This window comes from Mustela lutreola, chromosome 9, assembly GCF_030435805.1.
Source record: "Mustela lutreola isolate mMusLut2 chromosome 9, mMusLut2.pri, whole genome shotgun sequence".
Classification (NCBI taxonomy): domain Eukaryota; kingdom Metazoa; phylum Chordata; class Mammalia; order Carnivora; family Mustelidae; genus Mustela; species Mustela lutreola.
In genome coordinates this window covers 107,291,310-107,305,748 of record NC_081298.1, presented here as the reverse complement: position 1 = coordinate 107,305,748, position 14,439 = coordinate 107,291,310, and the positions used below count along the sequence as shown (strand labels likewise).

General features: G+C 40.5%; 1 long non-coding RNA gene and 1 gene segment (V, D, J or C); one reads left to right on the top strand and one right to left on the bottom strand.

Moving 5' to 3' along the window:
• LOC131807797 (uncharacterized) overlaps positions 1–6,602 on the bottom strand; it is a 40,570-nt gene extending 33,968 nt beyond the window's left edge. The window contains exon 1 of the long non-coding RNA XR_009344599.1: positions 6,363–6,602. This is a non-coding gene — a long non-coding RNA (uncharacterized LOC131807797). The remainder of the gene's footprint in view (positions 1–6,362) is intronic.
• LOC131807768 (immunoglobulin kappa variable 2-29-like) overlaps positions 1–11,260 on the top strand; it is a 92,385-nt gene extending 81,125 nt beyond the window's left edge. The window contains 2 exon segments of the V gene segment in view: positions 6,369–6,404; positions 10,738–11,260. Of these exon segments, the coding sequence occupies positions 6,369–6,404; positions 10,738–11,063 (362 nt within the window).
• Positions 11,261–14,439: the final 3,179 nt, after the last annotated feature.

Sequence of the window (14,439 nt, the reverse complement as noted above, 5' to 3'; positions counted from 1 at the left end):
AGAGGATAAAGTGGGAGGACCCACGCAATGAGGTTCTGCAGTGGAAGGGAGAGATTGGACCTCCCTCCAACACAAGGAGAAGTGGGAAGTCATAGCCAGGGAGCAATATGGGGTCAGTGGATAGAAAATGACTAAGAGAAAACACCCCTTTTAAGGGAGGATCTGGTTAAACTGACCTAACAGGATTCTTGCTGAAAGAAAGCCAGGGTGATCAGGTGATCAGACATCACCTGGGGACAGGGAAGGCTGAGGAAGCCGGTCAGATGTAGACTGCGATCAGATATCAACAAGGGGGATTCTAGTTAAACTAACTTAGCAGGATTCTTGCTAAAATTGGACCATGCAAAGATGAACACAAAATTCTGAGTCCACTTGAGAAGAGAGCTCAGAGGAGCCCAAGCAGAGTCTGGTCAAGGAGAGAATCTTTGTCAATAGTCATCTTTTCGCCTCATTTACAAATTCTGCATAACTTAGCATTTATTATAGTCTGTGACTGTTCTATTTGGACTTAGTCTTTCCATCTTGGTTTTTTTTTTTAAGATTTTATTTATTTATTTGACAGAGATCACAAGTAGGCAGAGAGGCAGGTAGGGAGAGAGGGGGAAGCAGGCTCCCTGCCGAGCAGAGAGCCCAATGCAGGGCTCAATCCCAGGACCCTGAGATCATGACCTGAGCCGAAGGCAGAGGCTTTTACCCACTGAGCCACCCAGCCACCCCACCATCTTATTTTATATTTCTATTTATCGAATACTTTCTTCTTGATTTTTTTATTTGCTTTTCCTGATGTCCATTTCTCTTTTTCCTCTAGTGACCTGGAAGATTTCTTTTATCCCATTGCTTTGGATTTTTCCATCACTATCCCCATGGCCTGAAAGGTGAATGCAAGCAAGCTCAGTGGAGGCAGCCCAGGTGTTAACCCCCCTTGGGAGGCATACCCATCCCACCCCCAGACCCAGGCTCTGATAACTCAGAAGTATGCGTTTTCCGGGGCTTTGTGAGGAAGACTAGTACTGGCTGTGTCAAGGACCCCTCCTATTTTTGCAATGGGATGGAAGATACTAGATTTCAGTTTCTGCATCAATTCAATCTCAAAATTTAAATCTTTTAAAAAAATTTAAATCTTTGTGATTTTTCCACAAATGTCTTTTTTTCTAATAGCCCCCTTCATGATTCTGCAACCACAAAATAAATTTATTCTCATTTTTGTATTTCTTCTGTCATTACAAGGGGGATTTTGAGTGAGTGGTGGACAGATGCATTATATTTAGTTTAAAGCCCAATTATTGGGGCACCTGGGCGGCTCAGTTGGTTAAACGACTGCTCAGGTCATGATCCTGGCGTCCCAGGACCGAGTCGCACATTGGTCCTTGCTGAGCAGGGAGCCTGTAAATAAATAAATAAATAAATAAATAAATAAAAATAAAAAATAAAAGTCCAATTATTCCTTGTTACAGTCAGTTGGGTTTCCATGTTGATATTTGTGTGTATTTGTTTTGCTCTGGGCCTGCCCTCTTCCCATCCTTCTGTCTTGTTTGGAGCTCTAGGTATCAGCCAGGATAATCAGGACACTGGGGTCAGTAGGGAGAGGGAGGACAATGGAGAAGGGAATGATCTGTGCTTCCTCTTTTGCCAGCACCAGACTAATATCCCTTAAATGTAGATGCTGATTAGGATGGGAGGGAGAGTCAAGAGCCAGCCTAGTTTAATCCCATTTATTTTTTTTATTTTTTGTTTAAATTCAATTTAACTAACATATATTGTATTATTAGTTTCAGAGGTAGAACTGAGTGATTCATCAGTTGCATACCACACCACATCCTGAGCCACGAGGGAGAAGAACAGACTGCCCATGAGGAACCTGAAGATTTGACAACAGAGAAGAAAAAAAAAAGTATGAAGCACCTAATGAATTCAAGCCTGAATCCATCAATTTCACAACTGCATCCAGAGCTAGCCCATTCACAGTAGTTTGCCAGGATGCATTTCTCAGTGGCAGGATGAGAGAGGACATGGGGCTAGGGTCAAGGGGACAAACAAAGAGGGACAGGGAACTCTAGAGCAGAGTTCAAGGACTCATCACTTGTGCATAATCAACCAGAAACCACAACACTCGATATGTAAATCTGGGTGGCTGAGCCTCTCCAAGGGTAATACACCCAAGCACTGTTATTGATGTTTTCTCTTTCACTCTAGGAAGTCAGAGAATATCTGTAGCCTGAATGTCTTCTTGAAAACACGAGCACCTACATTTTCCAGAGGAGGTCCAAAATCTTGGGTCATGTTTATGGCACAAACACGTGCACATGTTTGGGCAAAGGACTTTGCTTCTCTCAGCTCCTCTTTCTTCAGAGATGAGTGGAAACAGACACAGCTCCAAAGCTGCATGGAAGCAGCAATTTCTCAAGTGACCTCCTCTGCCTCTCTCCCTCTTGGCTATGGGGACAGCTTTACCCCTTAGGAATTCAGGACAGATGTCTGTCTGTCGCACTCTTGCTGGAAGACTGGCAATCGATCAAGATCTAGGCACCACTGAATGTGGACTCCGGAATTTTGTCTTCATCTTGTGGGATATCAGCATAAATCAAGTACAAATGACAGCCATTACAACCTACAGAGGAGTCAAGCTGAAGTAAAAAGAATCACCTGCCTTGGACTCTACTGTGACTGATGAGCTAGAAAAAAATATTGAACCACAGACTTCAAGATGGATTATCAGACACAAATATTCCAGAGCCAGGTAAGGAAGCCACCATCCCTTAATTAAGTCTTGCAAAGAGCAAATTATGCCATGTGTCCCTGACAAGCTAGTTGACTTACTATATGTTGCTGCTTCAAGTAAGGTAGACCACTCCAAATAGGCTGGCTAATTATGCCAAATGAAAAGCAAAAATGGTGCTTCTTGAAATGTCAGATGTGAAGAACACTGATAAGATAGTTTACCAATAGTTTTCAGGATGACTTACAGGTGGGCATTTGGTGTCTCTCTCATTCTCACTCTCTATCCCCTTCTCTCTCTCTCTTCCACAAGCAGTTTAGAATTTATTCTAAGAATCTAACTTTCTTGGGAACCAAATGGGGAATAGCTTCATTGATGAGTTTGTTGGAATACTGCCCCCAAATTTCTATTTCTATCACTCTTATATACAAACCCAAGAACCTCTCAGATTAGCTTATTGGCACTTTGCCTTTCCTCAGTAAAATCAGTATTGTCAAGGTCCATCACGGACATTTTGTAGAACTGTAGATCCTGACAGAAAGTCACAGATGCTTCAAAGACAAGCTTTGCCTTCAAATAATGAACCATACACATACCCAGGATCTCAACCATTTCTCAGTGATCCCCGTTATGCTCTAACATCACAACAGCCATTCTTATCAATCACTACTGTATGTGATTAATAAAATAGTTTTTGCCACAATGGTTCTTATAAGCACTTTCGATTAGTAGCAAATACTCTCTTAGTACAATCATTCAGTTGTACTCTTCACACTGAATCCCAATTTCACATTCGATACCAATTTCACATTATTCATTGAGGAACATAATCCCTTATAGAGTCATGTCATCTTTATCATTCCCATTTTCCAGCCCCTATGTCACCCATATGTCTCCTATGTTTATAAGAATGTCTCCTACACAGAACCAGGAAAACAACCTTTTTTGCATTCTCAATCTAAATATTATAGGAAAAAGTGTAATTGACCATTAGCAATTAGGTTCTACAGTGGAATATCATTTAATGTGTGTATATCACTTAAAATCATATTTATACATTGTACAAGAATACTGAGAATTCTATTAGGCAAAGTCAATTTATTCTTTATCAAAATTTATACAGTCTTTCTGCATCAAAAAACCTGAAAAACCACAAAATTTAATTAAAATCATCTGCATCCTGAAAAACCACAAAATTAATGTATTCACCTAATTACTAAAAACAAGATAATCTGCAATATTCAAAAGGGGAGAAAGTGTCACTGCTCTCCTCTTCCCAAACAACACACCTATGTAAGCCCAGCAGATAACTACTGAGTATGGCTCATTGTATTTCCTTCAGGAATTACCCTGTTTTTCTATCCATATATATATATATAACCATTAAAACAGAATCAGAATATCATACAAAATAAACCATTCCATGGCCCATATTTTCATGAACACCTTTCTTGTGACCCTATAGAAACCTACTTCATCCTCTTTGGTTGTTTAGTGTCCCATCACAAAGCTCTAACATAATTAGTTTAATTAAATTCTCATTAATGAAGATTTCAGTTATTTTCCATTTCTTCAATTTTTAACCAACATTTCTATGAGCAGTCTTGTATACACATTTGAGCACACTCATCTACTCATTTCCAACCTAGGACAGGCTATGGAGTTTCTTTTTCCTTCCCCCACTCCAAGGTTTTCTGCCATCCATGCTGCTTGCATTGAATGTTTCTACTCCCAGGGTCAATGAAGTGCATGAGCTCTGATATCAAAGCCCAGCTCTGCCACTCACTGCTATGGTGAAGTGACTTAAAGTCTCTGCACTCAACTTTCTTCATCTACAGAATAGGAAAAATATCAGTTTTGAATTCCTAGATTTGGGGGGATAATTAAACGTGATGATTTATGTACAAAGTCGGACACTTTCTAAACACTCCATAAATGTCAAGTACAATGACTGGTATTGCTTGTATATCTGCAGAGAGTATCACTCTATCTTTTTTAGGATCTATGTTGACTATGTCCTCAGTCAACTATTCTGCACATTAAATGTCCACTTGCCAGTTACTCTCCTCTCTACCTCCAAGAGTCCTCTCTTTCCTCATCATCTGGGGAAATCTGCTGCTAATTTTGCTATTAAAGACAATAGCAAAGCTCTCAGTGGCAGAATCATGGAAACCTACCTAGGATTTCTCTTGTAAAACTCACTGTTATAATCTATTATAATTTATTAGCTCTGGTCCATTATTGATTTTCAACTATTCATTGTTAGGTGTTTTTTTCCTCCTTCATTCTGCAGATGTTTGTTGAACATTTGCCAAGTAAAGATACAGACTGAGTCTTCCTAATACAAGAAAATGAAACATCAATTTACAAATCCAGTAAGGTAGAAAGAATCTGAGAGCAGACAAGAACAATTAGGTCTTCTAGATCTGCCTCTGTGCTCTGCTAGGAGATGATTATCTCCTAGCAGAAGAGAAGGTCTCTTGAGTTGAGTTTTGAAGGAATTCATTGTTCACAAGCTAATGCAGATGAGCAAAGGTGTTTCCAAGCAGAGAGAGAGTTTTATAAGAGCTGGAAGCCACAGAAGAACGGTGAGGAATTGAAGATGGTAAGAGACATGTATGCTGAGGTGGGGATGAAAGGTTAAGAGGGAAACAAGACTATAACAAGTAGCGCTGCACTTCAAACAAAATGAGATCTTCAGTGTCTTTGATGGGGTTACTATGGAAACACCATGGCATTGCATGATTCCCTGGAAGCTCCAAAGACAGTAGGCTCTTGGTTCAGCTCATTGAACATGGTGAACAACAGATGACCAACTAAGTAAAGTTCACTTTCTACTCTACTGATCTTTGTTTTAGGGGCACCCAGGTGGCTCAGTCAGTTGGGTGTCTGACTCTTGATTTCAGCTCAGGGCTTGGTCTCAGGGTCTCGAGGTCACTGGATCAAGCCCCGCACCGGGCTCCACACACCAAGCTCAGCAAGAAGTCTTCCGTCTCCCGGCACCTCTGCCCTTCTCCCCTCTCCCCTCCCCCAGCTCGCACTCTTACCCTAAAATAAATAAAATCTCTATTAATCTTTGTTTTAGTTTCATGGGTCATCTCTAGCTTAATACCAAAATACCTCTAAATCATGGGCCTTCATATGATATACATTTAGTCTGCCTTTTTTGAAACAACTTCATGGCAAAGGAGAGGTTCAAATAGGAAAACATTCTTTAATTATTCTTAACCGAGAGAAATTAGAATCCCTTAATTACATTGTATGAAGTTTATCATCTGCAACAGCTCCCTCACCCTTAGGAGAAGGCATAAAAGAGTTCAATTTTTAAAACTTGCTTTTTTTCTTTGTAATTTCCATTCAGCCTACTTTCCGATAGATAGATAGATAGATAGATAGATGATAGATAGATAAGAAACAGTCCAGATATGGTATATTGCTAAAGAAAGGGACCATCAGATCACAGACATAAGTAAATATATCCTTTTCTAGGATTTTAGATCTCACCTAAGGAAACACTCTCTGTCAGGGAAGCCCTAGGCTTTCCACAACTGCTGGGAAAAGCGTGAAGCTTCAGCAGCTGACCGAGGGCTCGGTTCCCCTTCAGTGAGAAGGGTTTTTGTACAGTGACACCATGGGGAGCTATCACTGTGGTGGACGTTCGGCGCAGGGACCAAGGTGGAAATCAAACGTGAGTAAAATCCAAACCTTCCTTCCTCAGTTGTCTGTATCTTGTGGTTCTCATGCCTGGGGAAGGGATCTATAGAAGCTGACTCTTTGAAACCAGGCCCTGACATCCTCTGGGGCAAAGATAAAATCTGTAAACAAAAATTTGGTTTTGCGTTTTTGAAATTGGTTGAAAAATTGGTTGAAAAATTGAAGTTGGTTGAAAAATTGGTTGCAAAAAATTGGTTGTATGTTTTTCTATGAAGAACAAAATTCAGTGAGTGAGTGAGAATAATTCATCTAAGTGATAGTTTCAGAAATCTATTGGCAAGCACAATTACATATTCTAAAGAGAGCCTTGCATGATTGTCAGAAAACGAAACTCAGTTTTTGTATAGGAGGGAAGTTAGGAGGAATTATTGTGTGTACACGTTCAGCCAGGGGACCAAGCTGGAGATAAAACGTAAGTATTTTTTTCAACTGGTTCTTCACTGTCTCTAATTGGTTTGTTGCTTTTTTTTTTTTTTTCCTTTTCATGTGTTTTAATTAGTTACAAGTCAGGGATAAAACAAATTTCATTCCCAGATTAGGTACAGGGGAGCCTGGCTCTGTAGCGCAATGGATAGCGCATTGGACTTCTAGGTACAGGGGAGGGAAAATTGTTCTACTGGAGGCTAGCTGAGAACTCATTTTTAAGATTTCCAAATCAAAATAGGGTAACAGGGGAGAGAGGCTTGCTACCGTTTCACGGCGGGTTTTTGTACAGAGGGAGGTTAAGGGAAATCACTGTGGTTCACTTTCGGCCAAGGGACCAGACTAGACATCAAACGTAAGTACATTTTTCCCCAATTCTTTGTGAGGTTTTTGTCCTGTTGCATCATTTGTTCAAGTTTGTGAATTTTGGTAAAATGAGCTGTTCCTGGTGACCCAAAAGTAAAATAGCAGAAAACTAGAAAATAGCCAACTTTTCAGCCAAGCAAACTGTTGAGATTGTGATGAAAATTGGTTTTGCGGGGGAGAATGGGAGAGAAAGAGTTAGATTTTTCTCTGCATTGGCCTTTCTTCTATGATGGGTGTCAGAAGGAGGTTTTTGATAAGGGGTAAGCGTCAGAGCCCTCACTGTGGCTCACGTTCGGCCAGGGGACCAAGGTGGAGCTCAAACGTAAGTACACTTTTCTAGTCCTTTTCCTTGTTGAGTTGTGAAATCTGGGGGTTTTCATGTGTGGGGTGTGAGTTGAGGCCAATTCCAAAGAGAGTGGGATTCTTCCGAAAATCAGATGAGGAAGGTACTGAAAATCAATTTGTCTCAACGAAGAGCGAGGAGCTAGTTAGTTGACATGGCATCTAAATTGCCAGATTTTTGCTCTATCCATCAACCTAATGAGCTTAGAAGCAAATAGAGGTTTTTGCTCAGGGGAAGGTAATTAAACGAATACAGTGGGACAGCTTTGGCCCAGGGACACGTCTGGAGATTAAACGTAAGTAATTTTTCTCTATTGCTTTTTGAAATTTAGGTCTAAATGCCAGTACTGACTTTTAGAGGCTTAAGGTTGAAATTTGTGCAGATGAGTACATGAGACCATTTCAAATTTATCATCAATTTCCAAAGTTAAACTCAGCTGCAGAAATGGATTTGTAGACAAAAAGATTAATTTAATCTAAATTGCAAGATTCAAAAGGGAAAAAAATAGCATAGTAAGAAAAAGAATCTTTGGCACCCAAGAGAAAAAGCAAACTAATTTTTGTTGAGTTTTGCCAAATGTTATGTTGATTTTTGCTCGTTATGTGTAATACAGAAGAGGAATTTCTTAGTCTATTTTCTCTCCTCTGATAAGTTATTTTATAAGATAACAATTAAATCAATAGAATGCATGAAAAGTCAGTAAGAAGTTAGAAAAGTACATTTGTTTGCTGTGTAGAAGATACATACAGTTTGAGAACTAGCAGCAGTGTCCTCTTTAGAGTCTAAAATGAGTGATAAACTGTCAATATTCAGAAATTCTACAGAGATTCTATATCTTGAGAGATACCGCCTTTTTAAAAATCCAATTTCTACCTTAGACTAACGGTGAAATGATTTCTTATCATATATGGTGAAAAGATGGTGGTCGCCAAATTCGGTTTTTAAGAAATTCGTTTAAATGAAGGAAAATAAAATAATTGCATGTTTTAAATGTCCATGGACTTGTAAAAAAATACTAAATAGTTTTTAGTATTTTTTTTATTATCTTTTATTTCCCTCGTTACTACCTGGCCATCTTTTAATACCACCGAAGAGGCCACGGCATGGCATGACTTGCGTGGTCTGTAAGCATCGTGGTGGTCTTCTGTCATGACTGAATGACTTTTGTGACCTGGCCACAGAGCCCACGTGGCAGTGCGCCTACAGTAGGCTAAGTGCCACGGCCTCTTCCACTACACTGTGGCGGCTTTTCGGACACAGTGATACAAGTCAAGGCGCTAACAGAAGAGAATAGAAACGTCGTGGGCTCTGAGTTCACATAGAAAAAATAGGGAGAAATCTGATTTATCAGAGATTTCAGAACCAAAATTCACATTCATTACTATATCATTCATAATGAAAATTTTTTGTAAAAAACTTAAAGCTACTATTTTTTTCAACGACATGTAACCATTTCAATCTCCTCTCATCAAATGTATTTAAATAATAAAAGTGCAATCTAAAAGAAAGAAATATATGTAACTCCTTCAGAGCAAAATCCCTACCAGCAAAAATGTAATTTAAGGGCATCTGGCCACTCTGGATTTGACCTATCAACTTTTTACTGAGGTCACATTAAACCACCATTAGAGAAAAGATAAATTTGTGACATGTTTTTAATTTTCAAAAGTGTAATAGCTTAGGAAGGATTATATTTTCATTGTACAAAATATCTAATCATACGCAAATGCCATTAATAAAAACTTAATATAAACATATTTCCTAATACCGTCCTTCTGTGATAGAAAATTAATCTGGGTATTTTTAATCCCATATCTTCTAAAAAGTTTAGTTATTGTTGTTTAGTAATTTAGTAATTGTTGTTTACTTCAGCTGATTTCAGAAGTGATGCATAAGAAAGATTATTTTTGGTCTGCTACAATTAAATAGGACATTTTAGGGCTGTTTTAAAACTCTGAAAACTCCTTTAGAACTATTTAAACTAAGTAAGTATTTGAAACTGTTTTAAAACTGTCTTAGAGCCTTTTAAAAACTCTTACAAATTTTAAATTCCATGGAAATCAAATAAAATGTCTTATTAGAATTTCCATGTCAAATGTACTAATTGTTTAATATTTAAATGCAGGGTGGATATTTTCAAGGTGTCAAGGATTCACCCAGATAGGAGTATTTTCATAGAATATGTCCCTCCTTTTTTTCTAGAATGCATATTATTTTGCTGCCAATGCTATTTTATAAAATTCTCTGAAAAAAAATCAGTAATGAAGGTTAAAAGAGAAAAAAAAATCAAAATATAAAAAGTTTATAGCATCTTATGTTGAAGTGCTTGGTTAATGAAGGTTAACTTTACACAAAGCTGCTCACACTTATCGGCAGAGTTCTTCCACCAAAGCTTCTGGCTGTGTTACGGTAGCTCTTGCTCTCCAACTAGAGGGCCTGAGCGCCCACAGCGGGGATTTCCAGGAGGCCATCTGGCAGCTGCTCACGGTCAGAACTGAAGCTAGCCGGTTCCTTGTAGGCAGGTGGCCAAAGTTACCGTTGACCCCCCTGGTCTGGTCTGTAATCTCCCCACATGATGACAGCCTTCAGCCCAGGGCTCTGCCTTCCTTCAAGGCCTCTATGAGAGCCAGGAGAGTTGCCGGCCTCACCACAGACGGCGACGGGGCTGCACCCCGACCCAGTCACAGACTCAGGGCTTGGAGTCACTCTATAGGGTGGGTCTGGCCCTAACACCCTCAAAGAAAACCCAAGGAGGAACGTGGCAGCTTGCTCTTGCTGCACACTTCTGGGAGAGGCATGGGGGAAATGATCTGTGTCAGGGGGTGTCCAAGACCTGTTCTCACTTCTCAACTCTGAGGGGCTCAGATGAAATGGCCTTTGTGTCTCTACCTGAACCATTCGTGTTTACTGCAGGAGGCAATAAGGGGAAGTCAGAAAGGTGAGGTCAGAAAAGCAAAAAGCCCTCAAAATGGCTGCAAAGATTCAAACAAAACAATTTAAAACTTTCTTAAGAGGCAGCAGCTAGAGAAAAACTGAAGATGGTGGAGATGATATGTCTGCTTCCTGGCGTCCGTCATGGCTACCCTTCCAGGCTCTGGGACTGCCCGCTAACAACAGACACAAATGGATAACTTCCCTGTTACTCAGAGACCATTCTCTGTGCTTCCTTCATTAGGGAATGATGCCCAGCCATCCGTCTTTCTGTTCCAACCATCTCCGGACCAGTTACATACCGGCAGTGCCTCTGTCGTGTGCATGCTGAATGACTTCTACCCCAGAGAAGTCAATGTCAAATGGAAGGTTGATGGTGTTACCAAAAACACAGGCATCCTGGAAAGTGTCACAGAACAAGACAGCAAGGACAGCACCTACAGCCTCAGCAGCACCTTGACGATGCCCAGTACGGAGTACCTAAGTCATGAGAAGTACTCCTGTGAGGTCACTCACAAGAGCCTGTCCTCCCCTCTTGTCAAGAGCTTCCAAAGGAGCGAGTGCCAGTGAGTGGCCTAGCAGCCCCCACCACCTATCCCTCAGTCCCAGCCTCCGTGCCCTCCCCGTCAGGCCTCTGGTCCTCTCCATCAGAGACCCACCCCTGTTGCAGACCCCTCTCCCTACCTTACTACCTCCCCCTTTGGCTTTAACCATGCTAATAATATTTGGGGGAAACGAATAAATAAAGTGAATCTTTGCACCTGTGATTTCCCTGTTCTTCCTGATTTAATGGTTGTTATACATTGGTGGGGTTTTTTTTTCCCAATTACCCAGTTCATCTTCTAAGAAACTAAATATTGAGTTGCTGTAAAATACGGCGTCATTTATAAAAGTCCTCATCCCCCATTCTACCCTACCCTACAGCCTTCGACAAGACACTCCTCTGCGAAAGCTATAAGCCACCTGTCTTCACATCCTACTCCCCTGGGCCATGGTATAAATGGCCTGCTTTCTCATTTTACCCGTCTCCAGAGGCTCTCTGCAGCCTTTGAAGGCTGACAGTCCTTACAGTAACATATTTTTTGATCCAGCTGAACTTACCAGGAGAATTTACCAAAAGCAAATTTTTCAAAAGAAAGAAACATGTCTCAGGAGTCATTCACTGTCACATTACATAAAATCACAAGACCATGAAAATGGTCTAAATGAACAAGCAATAAGGAAAAGTTAAATTCCACTATGGCCCTTCAACTTAATAGAATATGTCTCTATCAGCCAAAGACCACACTGAGCACTTTATACAAACTTAAGTTAAGTCTCACTACACTGTAAAGTTAAAAATGTTCATTAAAAATGTTGGGCAAGTTCTAGAAGGCTGAGAGAGTTCCATACAGTATAACTAGCCATCCCACTCCTAGGTGACTGTGTCTCTGTCCACCAAAAAAACCCATGTAAAAACTTCCAGAGCAGCCTCATTTATAAAAGAAATAATCCACATGCTGACCAATAATAGAATGGGTCACTAAGCTGTAGTGTGTTTACACACTGAAATACTATTACAGAGATAGATTTTTTAAATTATAATTATACCCACTGGCATAGATGAGTCCCACAAACATGACAATAAGCATAGAATAGAGCAGAGGACTACAGGGAAGGGAGGTAAACCTGAATGGGAAGAAATCAGAGAGGAAGACAAACCATGAGAGACTCTGGACTCCAGGAAACAAACTGAGGGTTACAGAGGGAGGGGGTGGGGGGTTGGTGTAACCAGGTGATGGGTATTAAGGAGGGCAAGTGTTGGGATGAGCACTGGGTATTACATGCAACTAATGAATCACTGAACACTACATCAAAACCTTATTATGTTGGTGAAAAAATAATAAATACTGTTTTTCTGAAAATAAATAAATTGAAAAAAACCTTATGATGTATTATATAATGTCTAACTGAACATAATAAAAAAATAATAATAAATAAATAAATAAGCAAAAGAAACCTAACACAGAAGATATATTCTACATATTTTCATTTATATAAAGTTCAAAACCACTTAAATATACAATTAGAAATTGGGATGGGGATTACGTTTGAGCGTGGGTTGAGGTAATGCCTAGCAGGAGACTGGACTAGAAGGGGCGGCTGGAACTTGGTTAAGTAAGAGCCGAAGTGTGCCACTTTGTGGAAATTTGTCAGGCTATACAATTATATAACAATCTGTGCACTGTTCTGTACATATATATTCTGTATATTTTATATACTATATGTTATACTTCAAAATAAGTTTACATCAAGAAATATCTTATACCCAATATACAGAGAAGAGAGGCTAAGGGCAAGTCCCACAGTGGGTCAGTGGTGGGCCTGGGAACAAATCCCCACCTCCCTAACTCTGCTCTCTGGAAAACTATACAATTCTGCCTTCCAGTCTTCATGGTGCTGCACAGAACAAAGGGTCAAACACGCCATCTTCCTGGGTCTCTTCTCTTTTCATCTTCCCAGAAGGTGCCATTCAGCCTAGGAAACTGTGCTGCGGTGGGTAGGGAGGAGGAGGAGGGTTGTTATAAAAGTGAACAAGGTGGGACCTAATGTTCTAGTGAACTAAATGGGTGGTCAGAGTGGCCACTGGAGGACCTGAAGGCATCTCAAGGACAGAAGCCAGCGGCTCCACGCTCTGTCCTCATGGGGCAAGCACAGGTGAGTTAGCACTAGGGCCCAAGTCAGCCATCACCACGAGCCCGGCCAGATGCAATGGACAAATTATTATTCTATTTTCCCACAGCATTGTTCATCTATAATCTCCTGGGAAAACATGCTCACAAGTCATAACAGAAAGTTACTTGACTTTTGTGCCTCAGTTTTCTCATCTGAAGGTCTTAGTTGTAAGACCTGTAAAAATTAAATGAAATTCAAATGAAGCGCTAAACACCCAGGCTAGTCTATACCAAGGGCAGTGCAAGCATTAGTCACCATCATAAGAATACCTCCATTTGGCTACCATTCGATTTCTTTCAAGGGGCTCCTTCAACTTAGTCTCCAGTCATAATTATTTTAACCCCAAAGACTTCCCTTCCCCCAGTTGGAGTGCTTTGCTATCTTTGTTGAAAATCAATTGACCACAAAGTTGGGTCTATTTCTAAGATTTCAACTCCATTCCATGACCTACTGTCCATCCATCCTTATACCAATAGACACTGGCTTGACTACAGAAGCTTTGGAAGCTCCATTTTGGAGGGGCTAAGTCTGAGATGCATATCAGACAACCAAAAAGAGATGACAGGTGGACAACTGGATATAAGACCATGTAACATGGGGGTGCCTGAGTGGCTCAGTGGGTTAAGCTGCTGCCTTCAGCTCAGGTCATGATCTCAGGGTCCTGGGATCAAATCCCTCATCCGGCTATCTGCTCAGCAGGGAGCCTGCTTCTCCTTTTGTCTCTGCCTGCCTCTCTGCCTACTTGTGATCTTTGTCTGTCTAATTAATTATTTTTTTTAAAAGACCCTGTAATGCAGGAGAGAGAAGTCAGTACTTGAGGCATAAATGTAGGATCATTACCATACAGATGGTGTTAAAGGCCATCAGACTGTGAAAGAATACCTGGCAAGCAAGGGGTTAGAGAAATCCAAGCACTGAGCTGGGAGGCTCTCTAACATTAAGAACTTGGTGAGATTAGGAAGAACCAAGACAGAACACTGAAAAGGACTGGCCAGAGAAGGAGGAAAATCAGGAGAGCAGTGTTGTCCTGGAATCCAAGAGAGGTTAACATTACATGGAGGAGAAACTGATCAGTTGTCAACTATGTCAACTGGAACAAAAATGGACCTTTGGATTTAGAGATGTGGGGGTCATTAGCAAACTCAATAAAAGCAATGTCTATAGAATGGGAAAGGCAAAAGTCACATCAGAATGGATTCAAAGGAAAATGGGAGGGAAGAAATCGGAAACA